At 51.1% G+C, this 13,811-nt stretch overlaps 6 protein-coding genes across 6 annotated transcripts; 4 read left to right on the top strand and 2 right to left on the bottom strand.

The window, feature by feature from the left end:
- Window positions 1-211: 211 nt before the first annotated feature.
- Window positions 212-1,868, bottom strand: B0J16DRAFT_273761 (uncharacterized protein; the record flags this gene model as incomplete). Its single annotated transcript, XM_046123654.1, has 3 exons — window positions 212-454; window positions 509-1,667; window positions 1,720-1,868. The coding sequence occupies 3 exons, from the start codon at window positions 1,866-1,868 to the stop codon at window positions 212-214; spliced, it is 1,551 nt and encodes a 516-aa protein (XP_045978684.1).
- Window positions 1,869-2,324: 456 nt separating this feature from the next.
- Window positions 2,325-3,473, bottom strand: B0J16DRAFT_181475 (uncharacterized protein). The gene has a single exon (XM_046122610.1). The coding sequence runs from the start codon at window positions 3,252-3,254 to the stop codon at window positions 2,643-2,645; it is 612 nt and encodes a 203-aa protein (XP_045978685.1). The 5' UTR covers window positions 3,255-3,473; the 3' UTR covers window positions 2,325-2,642.
- Window positions 3,331-4,446, top strand: B0J16DRAFT_388163 (aquaporin-like protein; the record flags this gene model as incomplete). The annotated part of the gene is made up of 3 exons (XM_046131727.1): window positions 3,331-3,629; window positions 3,683-4,220; window positions 4,276-4,446. The coding sequence occupies 3 exons, from the start codon at window positions 3,331-3,333 to the stop codon at window positions 4,444-4,446; spliced, it is 1,008 nt and encodes a 335-aa protein (XP_045978686.1).
- A 1,522-nt stretch (window positions 4,447-5,968) lies between these two features.
- B0J16DRAFT_364614 (FAD dependent oxidoreductase-domain-containing protein) lies at window positions 5,969-8,581 on the top strand. Its single transcript, XM_046129952.1, has 2 exons — window positions 5,969-7,508; window positions 7,559-8,581. The coding sequence occupies exons 1-2, from the start codon at window positions 6,263-6,265 to the stop codon at window positions 8,371-8,373; spliced, it is 2,061 nt and encodes a 686-aa protein (XP_045978687.1). The 5' UTR covers window positions 5,969-6,262; the 3' UTR covers window positions 8,374-8,581.
- A 1,718-nt stretch (window positions 8,582-10,299) lies between these two features.
- On the top strand, window positions 10,300-11,013 carry B0J16DRAFT_388165 (uncharacterized protein; the record flags this gene model as incomplete). The annotated part of the gene is made up of 1 exon (XM_046131728.1): window positions 10,300-11,013. The coding sequence occupies one exon, from the start codon at window positions 10,300-10,302 to the stop codon at window positions 11,011-11,013; it is 714 nt and encodes a 237-aa protein (XP_045978688.1).
- A 919-nt stretch (window positions 11,014-11,932) lies between these two features.
- Window positions 11,933-13,406, top strand: B0J16DRAFT_388166 (uncharacterized protein; the record flags this gene model as incomplete). Its single annotated transcript, XM_046131729.1, has 3 exons — window positions 11,933-12,326; window positions 12,381-12,724; window positions 12,783-13,406. 3 exons carry the CDS (start codon window positions 11,933-11,935, stop codon window positions 13,404-13,406), a joined length of 1,362 nt encoding a protein of 453 aa, XP_045978689.1.
- Window positions 13,407-13,811: the final 405 nt, after the last annotated feature.

Consider the following 13,811-nt stretch of genomic DNA (forward strand, 5'->3'; position numbering starts at 1 on the left):
AGACCGGCATGTGGACTACTTTATTTTGTCAGACTAGGTAAGCCCAGCTAACATCAGCTTATTTCTCCTTTAGTAGCCCTACAGATCCTGGTGTTCCATCAGGCAGCAGAATAAAAATCCATGCAAGCTATCAAATAGGTACTAGTACATACAACCAACCAACAAAAGCAAACCAAACTTGTCCTCTTTCATTACCACTTCTGGATTACTCTTACTCGTTGGCCCAGCCCTTGGACATCTCAACGGCCTTGGTCCATCGTCCGTATCGCTTGTTCGCCTCCTCCTCGGCGATCTGCGGCTTGAAGATGGTACGACCTTGAGTGTTGACATCCTTCAAGTCATCAAAGCTCTTCCAGATTCCAACGGCGAAACCCGCTGCAATGGCGGCGCCTAGGGCTGTTGTCTCGCGCATGGCGGGGCGGTTTACTGGGATTCCAATAAGATCTGACTGGGTCTGTCATGGGTTAGTAAGTGTCGTACATTCGCACAATGGGGCGAGTTTACGTACCTGCATGATGAGATCCGAATTGCACATGCCGCCGTCAACAGCAAGCTCGGTCAAAGCATGTCCGCTGTCCTTCTCCATCGAGTCGAGAATCGCCTTGGTCTGGAAACACGTCGCTTCAAGCGTAGCCCTCGCAACATGTCCACGCTGCGTGTACGCCGTGATACCAAAAATGGTTCCTCGCGCATCGTCAATCCAGTACGGCGCAAACAGGCCGCTAAAGGCCGTAACAAAGGTGCACCCACCATTATCCTCTACCGTCTCCGCCAGAGCGCTCAGCTTGGCAGATGACTCGATGAAGCCGAAATTGTCCACAAGGAACTTGACGCTGGAGCCCGCTACCGCGATGCTGCCTTCTAGTGCGTACATGGTGTTGCCTTCGCCAAAGTCGAAAGCTACGGTCGTCAAAAGACCGTGCGATGAGATCACTGGCTTTGCACCCACGTTGTAGAGCAGGAAACAGCCTGTGCCGTACGTGTTCTTGGCGAGACCGGGGGTGAAAGCCTTTTGTCCGACCAACGCTGCAGACTGGTCGCCCAGACATCCGGTGATCTTGACTCCCTTGAGAGAAGTACCAGCAAGAGATCCGTACGCCTTGCTATCAGACGAACGCACAATCCTTGGCAGCGTAATCTTGGAATCATCGACTCTGAACCAGTCAAGAATATCCTCGTCATACTGAAGCGTCTCAAGATTCATAAACATGGTTCTCGATGCGTTTGACGGATCAGAAACGTAGACGTCACGGTCTGTCGCACCGTTGAGCTTGTACGTCAACCACGTGTCCACAGTTCCAAAAGCCAAAACACCGCGCTCGTACGCATCTTTGACTTCGGGGATGTTCTGCAGCAGCCAGAGAAGCTTGCTCACAGATGGGTATGTGGAGAGGGGAATGCCACAGCGCGCGATGAGCTCGCTGGAGCCGAGACGGCGCTTGAGACGGCGCACGAGATCTTTTGAGCGAGTGTCTGTCCAGACAATGGCGTTGTGCAGAGCTTTGCCGGTTGTCTTGTCCCAGACGACAGTAGTCTCGCGCTGGTTTGTGATACCAACGGCTTTGATCTGATCTCTTGAGTGGCCCTGACTCTCGAAAGATTCAACGGCGCCATCGATGCACTGCTCAACAGAGCTCACCAACTCCTCAGGATCATGCTCATGCCATCTAATCTTATCATTAACAGCTATTCAAATGACAAGATGTGGATTTGACTTACCCAGGATGAGGATAGTACTGCTTAAACTCAAGCTGATGCGTAGCGACAACATCGCCACTGGTGTCAAAGATCAGGAAGCGTGAGCTTGTAGTACCCTGATCAATGGCACCAATAAAGGTAGGGTTTGGCTTGCCGTTGAGGAGAGGCATTGTGCTGCGGCGACGGTGACAAAGAGGTGATGATTGTGTGGAGAAAGAGTGTTCAGATGGGGAAAGGCAAAAATGCAACAGTGACAAATTGAATCTTGACGTGAACGATCGCCTTATAAAGTTTCGCTGCAACTGCATCTCGGGACTGGCGCAACGGTCTTGGTAAAGTGCTCTCTTAAGTATCTGCTTACCTCGGTGTCTAAACGTCTACAAACACCGAATCTCTCGTGCAAGGGAAAGTGCATCTCGGGAAACCGTTTCCCCCTCCCCTCTTCCCCCAAGAGATTGCCCAGCTGCGGGGTTCCCAAGTGGCTTGTCAGACCCAAGATGAGAATGAGTACATTTTCGAATCCTTCGCTCACACACTTGTTCCACACCCTTGTAACCACAAATCCTTGTTCGTTGCACGCAACCAACATGACTTTCCTCTTCGAGTCCGTAAGCTAAAAAGGCCTCGGCTTGGGGAATACCGAATTACAGGCCCATGTCACAAGACAAAGGCGCAGTCCATCGGGATCTCATAAGCGACCGAGTGTAAGATACCTGCCTGATTGTATCTATACAACGGACAGGGGGGTTGGGTGAGAAATGTTACATTTCCCCGCAGTGCACTAGGGGAAGCGCAATCCCATGTTCCAGAAGCTTGATTCGGATCCGCTTGTCACCTCGTCGCGTATATGCGGGTCAATATAACTTTGACCATACCTTAATTCTGAGCAGCCAACCACTTAACCTCGGTCAATCCGGAGAAGCGCCAATCCTTTCCTCTCTTCTTCAACAGTCTGGGGTTGCTTTGATGTAGTGGAGAAAGAGAACCGCACCAGTCTCGACCGTTCTGCCCCTCTTCTTCGGTCCCAGGCCTTCGGTGTAAGCATCCTCATGAGCGCAAATTATCTCGGTGTTGGATATCCCACAACGGTCATTGTTGGTTCTTTTTCGGTGGTGCGCCGCCGAGCGACATGGTTGGAGAAAAGTCTCCTTTGCACATGACTGAATCCAAGTAGAGTTTCCTCCTGAACGCCATCTTAGCCCTGTTGCCATGCCATGGTTCGATTGCATCGGAAGTACTCGCTGACCATTTGTCCCTCTTCCCCTCTCAAAATGTCCCCGAAATAGTCTCGTCCCAAATCCAGGATGGATCAGCATGCTTGCAAGCCCTCGACATAGACGGGAAAGGTGTTCGCAGCTTCGGTAAATCGACATATGTTGGTGTTTTCCATCACCGAGAGACAGGTCCTCTTGGCCGTAAAGGGAACGAGGGGCAAAAGCACCACCTCTGTATGCATCCTCTCGTTTGCTGACCATAAATTGTAACGTGATCCCCAGCAATGCCGAGCCAAGTGGATGACGCCCGCCAATCTTGACTGTAACCTGTCTGTCCTGCATCCTGTTGCCAACAATCCTTCATCCCATCCATCTTTCCTCCCCTCTGCAACCTCATCTTCTTTTGTTTCCTCCCAAGATGCCCATCGATACCATTCACGACTCCATCTCAGAGTCTTCAGTGCACAAGTCTTCTATTCCAACAAAAGTTGAAATGAGCCAGACTGAAAAGTACAGTGAGGCGCCCAGTGAGGCGCCCACGATTCCTCCCCCGCCTGAGCAGTATGCTTGGAGTAGGATGAGGGAGTACTGCCAGGATGCCTTTTCGGAATTCTTTGGTACCTTCACACTCCTCCTCTTCGGTGATGGTGTCGTTGCACAAGTTGTGCTCAGTCGTGGTACAAAGGGTGATTACCAGAGTATCTCGTGGGGATGGGGGTAAGTCGTTGTTGTCGTCAATGTAATCGAGCTCATCACTGACATGAACTTAGTCTCGGTGTCATGCTTGGAGTGTATGTCGGAGGTAAATCAGGCGGTCACTTGAACCCAGCCGTGACACTGGCCAATTGTTTGTTCAGAGGTCACCCCTGGCGCAAGTTCCCCGTGTATATGATCGCTCAAATTCTTGGAGCCATGGCCGCCGCTTTCATCGTATATGGCAACTACAAGTCTGCCATTGACGCGTATGAAGGCGTCGGTGTCCGTACAGTCATTGGCGAGAACGCAACTGCTGGAATTTTCTGCACGTATCCCGCGGAATTCATGACACGCACTGGCATGTTCTTCTCCGAGTTCATCGCCAGCACGATTCTGCAGTTCGTCATTTTTGCCATGGCCGACAGCGCCAACATTGGTGCTGGTCCCTTGATGCCGCTTGGTCTGTTCTTCTTGATCTTCGGTATCGGTGCTTGCTTCGGTTGGGAGACTGGCTACGCCATTAACTTGGCTCGTGATTTCGGTCCTCGTTTGGTTTCGTACATGCTCGGATACGGCAGCGAAGTGTGGTCTGCTGGCGGGTACTATTTCTGGGTGAGTTCTTGTGCATATCCCAGAGTGGAAGTTTTGGCTAACAGTGATATTCCAGATTCCCATGGTTGCTCCATTCCTTGGTTGTGCTTTCGGTGCTTTGCTGTATGATGTCTTCATCTACACCGGACCTAGTCCCATCAACACTCCTGGCATGGGCCTTCCTCGTCTCTTAAGCCCTCGTCGCTCGACGTGGTCTAACACATACAGCGCAAACTCTCCAGTATAAGTCTTATGTTGAAATAGTTGGGCACTTTCGTGGTGAAGACGAGATATTCGGGGGGTTGTCGAGTTTGAAAACCGTACCAGAACGGGATGATGTGACGTGACCCAGCTTGGATACGGCAAGCGTGCATCATCAACTTAGCATGACTGGTCTTGTCGTGTGTTATTGTTCTTCGTCATGTTTGTCTTTTTTGCGGAGTGGCGGCGTTATGATAAGAAGTAGTCGAAAGAGTAGAGAAGAAGCTCATGCTATCGTTCGAGATGCTCCCAAACATGATCGTGACTCGCAAACGGTGACTTTGAGGTGACTAGTGGGGTAAGAGGGCGTATCGATTGTGTTTTCTGTGTTTGCGCACCAGTCAGTCAATTGCAAGAAGAAAGGGAAGGCTCTCTGAAGTGAAGGGCGAGGGTGTCTGTGATTGATCTCCTGCGAGTGGTCGGTACAATGAGCTGAAAAGGCAGACTAACCAAGTTCGTTCCGCCAACCCTATACCTTCAATGATCCTCAACCTCATCGGCCATATCGACGGCATCGCAATTGTCGCAAATGCGAAAACACCATGAAAAGTTTCAAGGCTTTTTTCTTGAGAGATAACTGATCAATTTGACTGGGCTGAAGTTTGGGGGTGCATGTTCGCGAGTATCGATGTATCGTCAGCTCAAGACGTTGTGCGACAAAATCCACCAGTGATAGCTTCAGACGGGAACCTTCACCACGTAATTAGTGGAAAATTAGCCGTGCCTCTAAAGCCACAAAAATCGATAGCATGGCTGAGATGGACTTCTTTTGAACAAATGCATGTTTTTGTTAATTCCCGCAGGGCGAGACTCGTCTTTCTTTTAGCCAAATGCTCAGCCGTGACTTATTGAACTTTCACGGTTTCCCCAAAGTTGACATCTCCGGCTGCGGGGTGACAGAAATGTGGACAGCTCGGCTTGAGGCAGACAAAATACGATATTGAACAACACGGAAGTTGAAGGGGCAAAATGACTGTACTATTCTGCTTGACTATGGCAACAAGTGCATTATTCTTACGCGCCCCCGAAGTCGGGGTTTCCCCTCCTGAACGTGGGGGCGGGTGATTAAACTCACAGGAGGAACCTCCAGATCGGACTGACCCGCCGGACGGGACAATCAATGATCCGTCACCCACTAACCCAAACTCGTCCAGACTCGGCGTCAGCTTCGGGTTTTGCACACCGAGCTGCATAAGCCCAGGGGTAAAATCTCGATGTCGACGTCAGCAAGCTCGGTATTCCCACCCCGAACTGCATACGCGGCTTGCACTTTGAATGAGCCTCAGGACCAGCCGGATTTCCCATTCAGGCCATGCGACGCATTTCGCGACGTTTATTGCACAGCGACTGTCTCTGTCTGCGGGTCAGAATCAGGTCAGATGAGCCCGTAAGGTTTCTTTTTTTACTCGCAGGGTAAATTGGTGCAGTCGGTCATTCCAGGGCGTTCGCATAGCCTAATTCTGCACCTGCGCTCCTACAGTGCACTGAGTCAACCCCCAAACTTTGGGGCCAAATGTCATGAGGAATAAAAAAAAACTTGTTAAAGTGTCCATGATATCAGTCTCGAGTAAACTGACCCATTTCCAACTCCACCTAATTTATGGGCACATCCTCCGCGATCGTCATCTATACACTCTTATAAACACCTTTGAGCACTTCTTTGTCCGCTGGTCTTTGACTTTATCTTTATTCCCCCAGACTTCAATCTCCAGTCTTTCTCCAACTTCTTTTCTCCTCCCCCTCAAACGGTCGCCCACCTTTTTTTGCGACATACCCCCAAACCTCACATACATACACACAAGATGCAACAAAGATTACGGTCGATGAAGCGCCCTCTGCTCCTCGCAGCTGCGGCCACCACAACCCTCGCTGTCGGAGGCGGTTACTACGCCACCCGCAACAAGACTCACGTCGTCGACAAGCCCCTCGTCCCTCTCAAGCGCGACTCAACAGGACGCATCGTCCCTCCCACATTCAGCGCAACAAAAGCCCGCGCCGAAGCCCTCGCTGAGCTGCGTCGCAGCGGCCAGCCCGATAAGAATACTGAGTACGATCTCCTCGTTATCGGCGGTGGTGCTACAGGAACTGGTATTGCTCTCGACGCAATTACCCGCGGCCTCAAGGTCGCCCTCGTCGAGCGCGATGACTTCTCCGCCGGTACAAGCTCCAAGAGCACGAAGCTCGTCCACGGTGGCGTTCGATATCTAGAAAAGGCTGTTTGGAACCTTGACTACGGTCAATTGCAGCTCGTCATGGAGGCTCTCCGCGAGCGCAAGACTTTCCTCAACATTGCCCCCCACCTGTCCAGCTCGCTGCCCATTCTTCTGCCTCTCCAGAAGTGGTGGGAGGCGCCTTACTTCTGGGCTGGTACCAAGGCTTACGATCTTCTCGCTGGCTCCCAGGGTCTTGAGAGCTCTTACTACATGAGCAAGAACAAGGCTCTCGAGGCTTTCCCCAAGCTGCGCAAGGAGAACATGGTTGGTGCTCTCGTCTACTACGATGGTCAGCACAATGACTCCCGTATGAACGTTGCTCTCGCCATGACTGCTGCTCACTACGGCGGTACCGTCCTCAACCACGTTGAGGTCACTGGTCTTGAGAAGGATGCCAGCGGCAAGATCAACGGCGCTACAGTCCGCGATGTCCTTGCTTCCAAGAACGGCGACTCCGCCAACGCTGAGCCCTTCAAGGTCCGCGCCAAGGGTGTTGTCAACGCTACCGGTCCCTTCACCGACGCCATTCACCAAATGGACGACCCCTCTCGCAAGCCCATCGTCGCTCCCGCTTCCGGTGTGCATGTTATGCTTCCCAAGGATATCTGCCCCAACGGTATCGGTCTTCTCGACGCTGCCACTTCTGACGGCCGTGTCATCTTTGTCCTTCCCTGGCAAGGATTCACCCTCGCCGGTACCACCGACAACCAGTGCGAGGTCGAGCGCGCTCCCGTCGCTCAGCAGAATGATGTCGACTTCATTCTCCGTGAGGTCAGCAAGCTTCTGAACCCCGACTCTGCTCTTTCACGCAAGGACGTCCAGGCTGCCTGGTCTGGTAAGTAACCTCTCGATCAATTGATCTGCCCGCAATACTAACATTTACAGGCATCCGACCTCTCGTCAAGAACCCCAACGCCAAGAACACCGAGTCGCTCGTCCGAAACCACCTCATCACCACCTCTCCCTCCGGCCTCCTCACCTGCGCTGGTGGCAAGTGGACTACATACCGTGAGATGGCCGAAGACACCGTCAACGAGGCCATCAAGCTCTTCGACCTCAAGCCCCAGGCTGTCGCTCTCCCCGACATCAGCGGTGCCAACGCTGCTGGCTTCACCACCTCTGGTGTCTGCTGCACCCGCAACATTCCTCTCATCGGCGCTCACGGATACTCTACCTCTTTGGCCTCTCAATTGATGGAGATGTACCCCATCGACGCTGATGTCGCTGACCACCTCGCCCACAACTACGGTGACCGCGCCTGGACTCTTCTCGCCCACAACCCCGCTCTCAACACCCGTCTCGTCTCTGGTCTTCCCTACCTTGAGGCTGAGGTCGCCCACGGTATCCGAGCCGAGTCTGCCTGCACCGTCGCCGACATCATCGCCCGCCGCACCCGTCTCTCCTTCCTCGACTCCAAGAAGGCTCTCGAGGCTCTCCCCCGCGTCATCGACATCGCCTCCACCGAGCTCCAATGGAGCAAGGCCCGCAAGGCCGAGGAGAAGGCCGATGCCATCAAGTTCCTCGCCTCCATGGGTCTCGAGCAGCAGAGCAACGCGCCTGTTCAGGAGTCCCAGGAGGAGCGCATGCCCGCCCGTGCCATTGACTACAGCCAACAGCGCCCCGCCCGCGTCGGTGGTCTCGACGTTGATGTGAACGGTCTCGGCAGCACTGGCTCTTACAGCAAGTCGCGCGACGACTAAAATTGAGGCGAGATGTGTTTTTCTTTTGTTTTAAGACATGGCATGTGTAGCATATAGAAGATTCCCAGGCATTGGACATTGTGTTACAAAAGCACGGCGCATAGATGCAGGATTGGGCATTCTTGGGACAAGGAGTCACGGCTTTTCCTTGGTAATTACTTTTAATTAATGAATATTTCACGATCATATTTTAACCTCTCTTCGCGATACTGTTTTAAACGTCCGTTGACTGTGCTCTCAATGAATGCTCCCCCGCTAAACCTTCCCATCAATTAACCTCCGTCAAAAATTATGAACGCCACTATTCCCCGCGGTCGATCGATTGGAGATTCCAACTTATTCCCCGCAAATAAATCCGGTTTGGAGAATCTCCATTCTGATCGTCGATGTTTCTCTCACCATCCCCATAAAATGAGGCTCCATTACATCAGGACCCATCTGGAGCCCCAGATTATCGTGACAGCTGGAGAGTGACGTCGTTTGTCGGTAATGTACGGATCCTCCGTACGTAACGTGTTTCCCCGTTTCTTTTAACGTTGGGCCCGGGTTACCTTAATAGGTATTGCGTGGGTGACATGACGATACTGTGTAGATGATCTGCAGTATCTGCCGGAGATTTTGTCCGGCGTTTCGGGACTGCGCTTGGAGGTGGTTTGTTACCGGGTGGATGTGCAGAGTGAGGGTATCGCGATGCAATGAACATGAGTAGAGGGGATCACTATTGTCGGCGTTTGGCCGTTGAGAACATAAGACATGGGATAAGATGTTCACTTTATGTGATTAGATCGGCATTTATTCTACTTTCTTTTGACATAGAACATGGGTTTCCTCTACCCAGTAAGTCATGTCAAATCTGTGTTCTTTCATGGAAAGATTGAGACGTTGAGCCACAAAAATATTTGGCAATATTTACTTGCTTATGTCGGCTTTCAGTCAGCCAGGCAAGAATCGCCCAAAGCTACTCTAAAGTCCCAGCTATAAGCTTCTGTTTGTAGGCGATGTTGTCTTTCCCTGGAGTGATCGATGATTTGCTAGTGAGATGGTCATCTACACCCGACAGTCGTTGGTTAGGCAAGATACTTACGGAGGCTGCGGCGACGACTCGCAGAGAAGCACAGCCCATGAGCTGTAATTTACAGAAGCAATTATCAAGGAGTGGACGTATTTAACCCAGATAAGCATATGACACATTGTGGCGTGAACAGCGTCAGCACTCTACCATGGTATCTCGATCAACCTTCTTCTGGCCGAGTCTAGCCTCGTTTCTCGGCTTTCGGAAGGATTCTAGAAGTATTTCCGACCAGACCAGGCCTTTAATTGTGCGTTCATCATCTACCGTCGCTGTATTGGGCAGAGTTCCTCGCATCTCACTTTCAACCTCGAACACGTTTGAGCGGATGAACCGGGCCAATAACGAACAAGATGTCTCAGATTGCGTGGTTGCTCAGCCCATCTCACTCAGCCTTAAGCCGCAAGCCCGCGTATTGACAACGTAGGCGGAATCTCTATATGCCGCTTTATTCGATGTTAAAACATGAGGCTCACAATGTGTTGAAGGAGTTTAAGTGGTTGGGGGCCATGCTGTGCAACCACAAAGAAAGTCATCAGGCATCGGGAAGCCTTCTCCGTTGCCCATCTCATACAAGCTCAGCCTCAGAAAGAGCCTCTGTCTGCTGTAAGGCTCGCCCCCAACGATGAAGAATATGTTCAAGCCTCAAATCGAGTACCGTCGACATTTGGAATCAAAGGAACGAGTCGGTGACGGTTGAGGATGGGAAGGTATATTGACTTAGCCTACTAGGGATAGCTATCTAATATATAAGTTGCGTTGTGCGCCGGAATTGATGTAAGAACCATAGGCAAGAAACAACAAACGAATCTAATCACAACTATACCACCATCATTTGGCACTTTATCGAATTCAATATGGCCTCTTACCAACTGCAAGGCCTGTCCCAAGATGAACTGGACCTTCAGATGCGACAGTTGGTCCGTGGAGTTGGTCGTGACAGTCTCGGAACCTGTATATCAGGAATCCTGGCAATCAAACTGCCCCATATGCTGGTATCTTGCGGCGTCAACATCGTCAGCCTTTGCTCCAACGCTTTCAAACTTCATCAACTTAAAACCGCCCTACGTAACACGGGCATCACGATCAAGAAGCGCGTTATAGCCAAGGGATTGATGGAGGGAGCAATCACGAAATTCGGGAGCACAACTATAACTCTTGGCCACGACGACTTTACCACTGGAGCAAAAGCAGTTACCGAATGGCTCAATCAGGCAGGGGCTTATATCGCGAACCACACGAGGTCTTTATTCTCCCCGCTTAATTCCTTGTCTATCAGCGCCTGGGACCAGGAAAATCGCATGGGTCATAGTCTGTTCGAGCATTCGACGGCCATCGCTAACTCGTGGACAAACATTTCCGAGAACGCGACCGACACAGCTCAGACAAAGAGTCTAGGTTGGCATCAGGAAGACCGGGACTTGGCGAAACAGGTCGTTGTCGTTGGCGCCGCGACGGGTGCGGCTATGAAGGCGGCTGATGTTGTTCTTGAGAAGCCATATGACGAAGGAAAAGACTCGAGGTGGTATAAGAGACAGAGGGCTCGAATTAGAAGATGGTTTAGTAGTTAGATCATAGGGATTAGAGAAGTTTTGGATCATGTTCAAAGAACTCAATCTCCTTTGATGCTGAGACTTTGGGACGCGGAACTGGGGGTGAATGGCAGATAAGTAGGTGACAAGGCGTGATCAAACCCCACAGAATAAAGAACAAAGAAAAGTTTTGACAGGTCTTCTGAAAGTCATTACAGCAAACGAAGTCATTGTAAATTATCTGGCAATGTGCAACCGAGGAAATGGTCATGAAAGCAGGTTTCTGAGTGAACTGAGTGTAGCAAACTACCTCACTAACAAGGTCCCTATAAAATTCGCCCAGATACCGAGAACTGAACTAATCGAAGATACCGAATACATGTTGCTCGAAATCGCCTTTGCAACCAACTTCTCTGGATGATTCAAAGAGAAATTGTTGGTAAACAGGATAGCAGACAGTTGTAAAGATGACAACATTCGGGACTATATATGGCAAGCAAGATAGAGAAAGGAACAAAGAAAATGACTGTATATCTTTAAGTAAAGCCATTGTGAGTACGTGATTGAAGCTCATCGGACCTGTGCAGCCATAAGGAATGAGTGGCCTGTCGACCAGGTTTCTGAGATCATGGCCATCCTGCCACCTCGCAGCCTAAGATTAGAGAAATGACCTAAGAATTAGGGAAGAAATCTCTCAAGGTCCATAACCAAATGATCTCGTCTTGCTTTCTTTAGACCAGAGTTCCCGACAAAAGCCTGAGGCTCCACTGTCACTTTTCTGATCTCCTGCCACTGCACCGACAGCACCTGCCAAAAAGGCAACCACCGATTTTGACGCGACTTCCTTCTTACCTTTCTTCCAAAACTCTTAACGCGTACCGCGTCTATTATCCCTTTCAACACTCCCACCATTCAAACACTTTCACACTCCTTCACCTACCCATCACCACCCGTGAAAATGCCCCTTTCCGTCCCTAGTCCCTATAACGAATACCCCAAATCTACCGTTGCCACATTCCGTCGCTTTCACGAGCTGACGAATGAATGGCCATGGGAGCTCGTCGAATATTTTGAACCTCACCGTTGGAGCAAGACTCTCACCCAGCTGTTCTATCAGTTGATCAAGAATGATTTGCCACGCACTTCTACGACCCTCAACGACTTGGTCAACTACCTCTTTGACAGATCTGCCGAGCATCCCATGCAGAAATACCGCTGCATTCTCAGCAACAAGACCATCAAGCAAGCTAGTGATTGGCTGGCTGGACAGCGCCAAGGCTCTTTCCGTTTCCGTGCTCAACGTCTTGCCCGACGAGGCGGCGCTCTTCCCAGTCTAACCCGATCATCATTGGGTAAGTACTCAACACCAATAATAGGCACTTTAAGATATTGACGACCCTGTGAAGCTAACCGTGCCCGCATTTCAGCCAGTCGCTCGCTCACCCCTGAGGCTATCCAGGCCAGCGATGGCTCCGAAGCCGTACCAAATGAAAAAGCTTCTTCAAGTGCCACTGGCAAGAATGCCCCGAACAAGAATGCCCCGATGGCAAAGAAGAGACTGATGGTCCACATCAACCTCCAGCATAAGCCCGCTAGTGAATCCATCACCGTCGTAGGTGACGAGGCGGACCAGATTGCGACACAGGGCTTCGCAAGCATCGGCCAGCCCTGCTCCGACATCCATACCGGACTTCAAACTCCCGTCGGAGACAGTGGCCGTGCGGAAGAGTCCCCCTTTGATGGTGTTTCTGTAAGTGCAACACGATCTTTGGCTATGGGTGCTTATTACTGACGCTAACCGTCCGTAGTTCAGATCTCTTGAGGAAGCGCAAGAAGCCCACGATCTCTACTTGAAGGGTCAATTGACGAGCGCCGGAATCATCATTCGACGCACCAAAGACGAGATTGAATCTACTCGTCTCCGTCACCGTGAACATGTCCAGCAGATCTTGAACGAAACCGCTGCCAAGGACCAGATCGAGGCTGATGTCGCCGAGGCACAGAAAAAGGTGCGACGCAAGGAGGCAGAGTACGCCGTCAATGTCAAGGCACTCCGGCAAGCACGCCTTTATGCAGCCGAGAACCCAGACGGAAACAAGGCCGCTGCAAGCGCTGCTGAGAAGGCACGTATAGCCTTGCAGGAGCTCGATGCGGGAAACCTTAACATCAATGCCGAAAAGAAACGCTTGGCCGACAAGGTCGCTGAGATCAAGATGACAGAGGCCCAAGCTGCGGCTCTCTCCGACGTGCTCATCCAGCTGGAAGAGAAGAAGGAATCTCAGGAGAAGGATGAACGCGACATCAGCGTTCTTCGTCGTCTTGTCGCCATGGGACCTAAGCTGGTGGACTTCATTGAGGAACTTTTGGGTGGTCGAGACATTGAAGAGTGGTCCAAGGAGAAGCTGCAGGAGGCCAAGCAGAGCAAGATTTGAGCTCATGTAACTACGAATGGACAGATGTGCGACAGGGACATTTTGCTTTGGGCTCGTGTTAAGGACAAGGAACGCGATGGGAATTGCCGCTACATCTCACAAGGAACTGGGCAGAGATTCCGGCCTTATGGTAGACAAAAGTCCAGATACATTAATGAGTTTAATGCAATGATTTACTGAACAATGCACTTGTTGCATCTCCCACTGGCAAGAGCGGCTAAGGTCGCTAAAGATGAGCGATCTAAGGGATAGCAGAACCATGATGTAGTAACCAAACCCTTCATGTGTTATGTTCCGAACAGGAATGGGTTACTGTGATACCTTCTCTGGGGCTTCTCCGTGGAGTCACAACTTGGCAACATGTGCCAATGCTCGATCCACCTTGATTTCCCTCCTGCCTATCTG

The sequence above is a fragment of the Fusarium flagelliforme genome (assembly GCF_020744385.1).
Source record: "Fusarium flagelliforme strain FIESC 12 MPI-CAGE-AA-0113 chromosome Unknown B0J16scaffold_7, whole genome shotgun sequence".
Classification (NCBI taxonomy): domain Eukaryota; kingdom Fungi; phylum Ascomycota; class Sordariomycetes; order Hypocreales; family Nectriaceae; genus Fusarium; species Fusarium flagelliforme.

Bases quoted from the DNA above. Each gene is read 5' to 3' on its own strand.
- B0J16DRAFT_181475 (XM_046122610.1), bottom strand. From the start codon at position 3,254: ATGCAGGACAGACAGGTTACAGTCAAGATTGGCGGGCGTCATCCACTT.
- B0J16DRAFT_364614 (XM_046129952.1), top strand. From the start codon at position 6,263: ATGCAACAAAGATTACGGTCGATGAAGCGCCCTCTGCTCCTCGCAGCT. The intron at 7,509-7,558 runs GTAAGTAACCTC...TAACATTTACAG, and splicing joins CGTCCAGGCTGCCTGGTCTG to GCATCCGACCTCTCGTCAAG.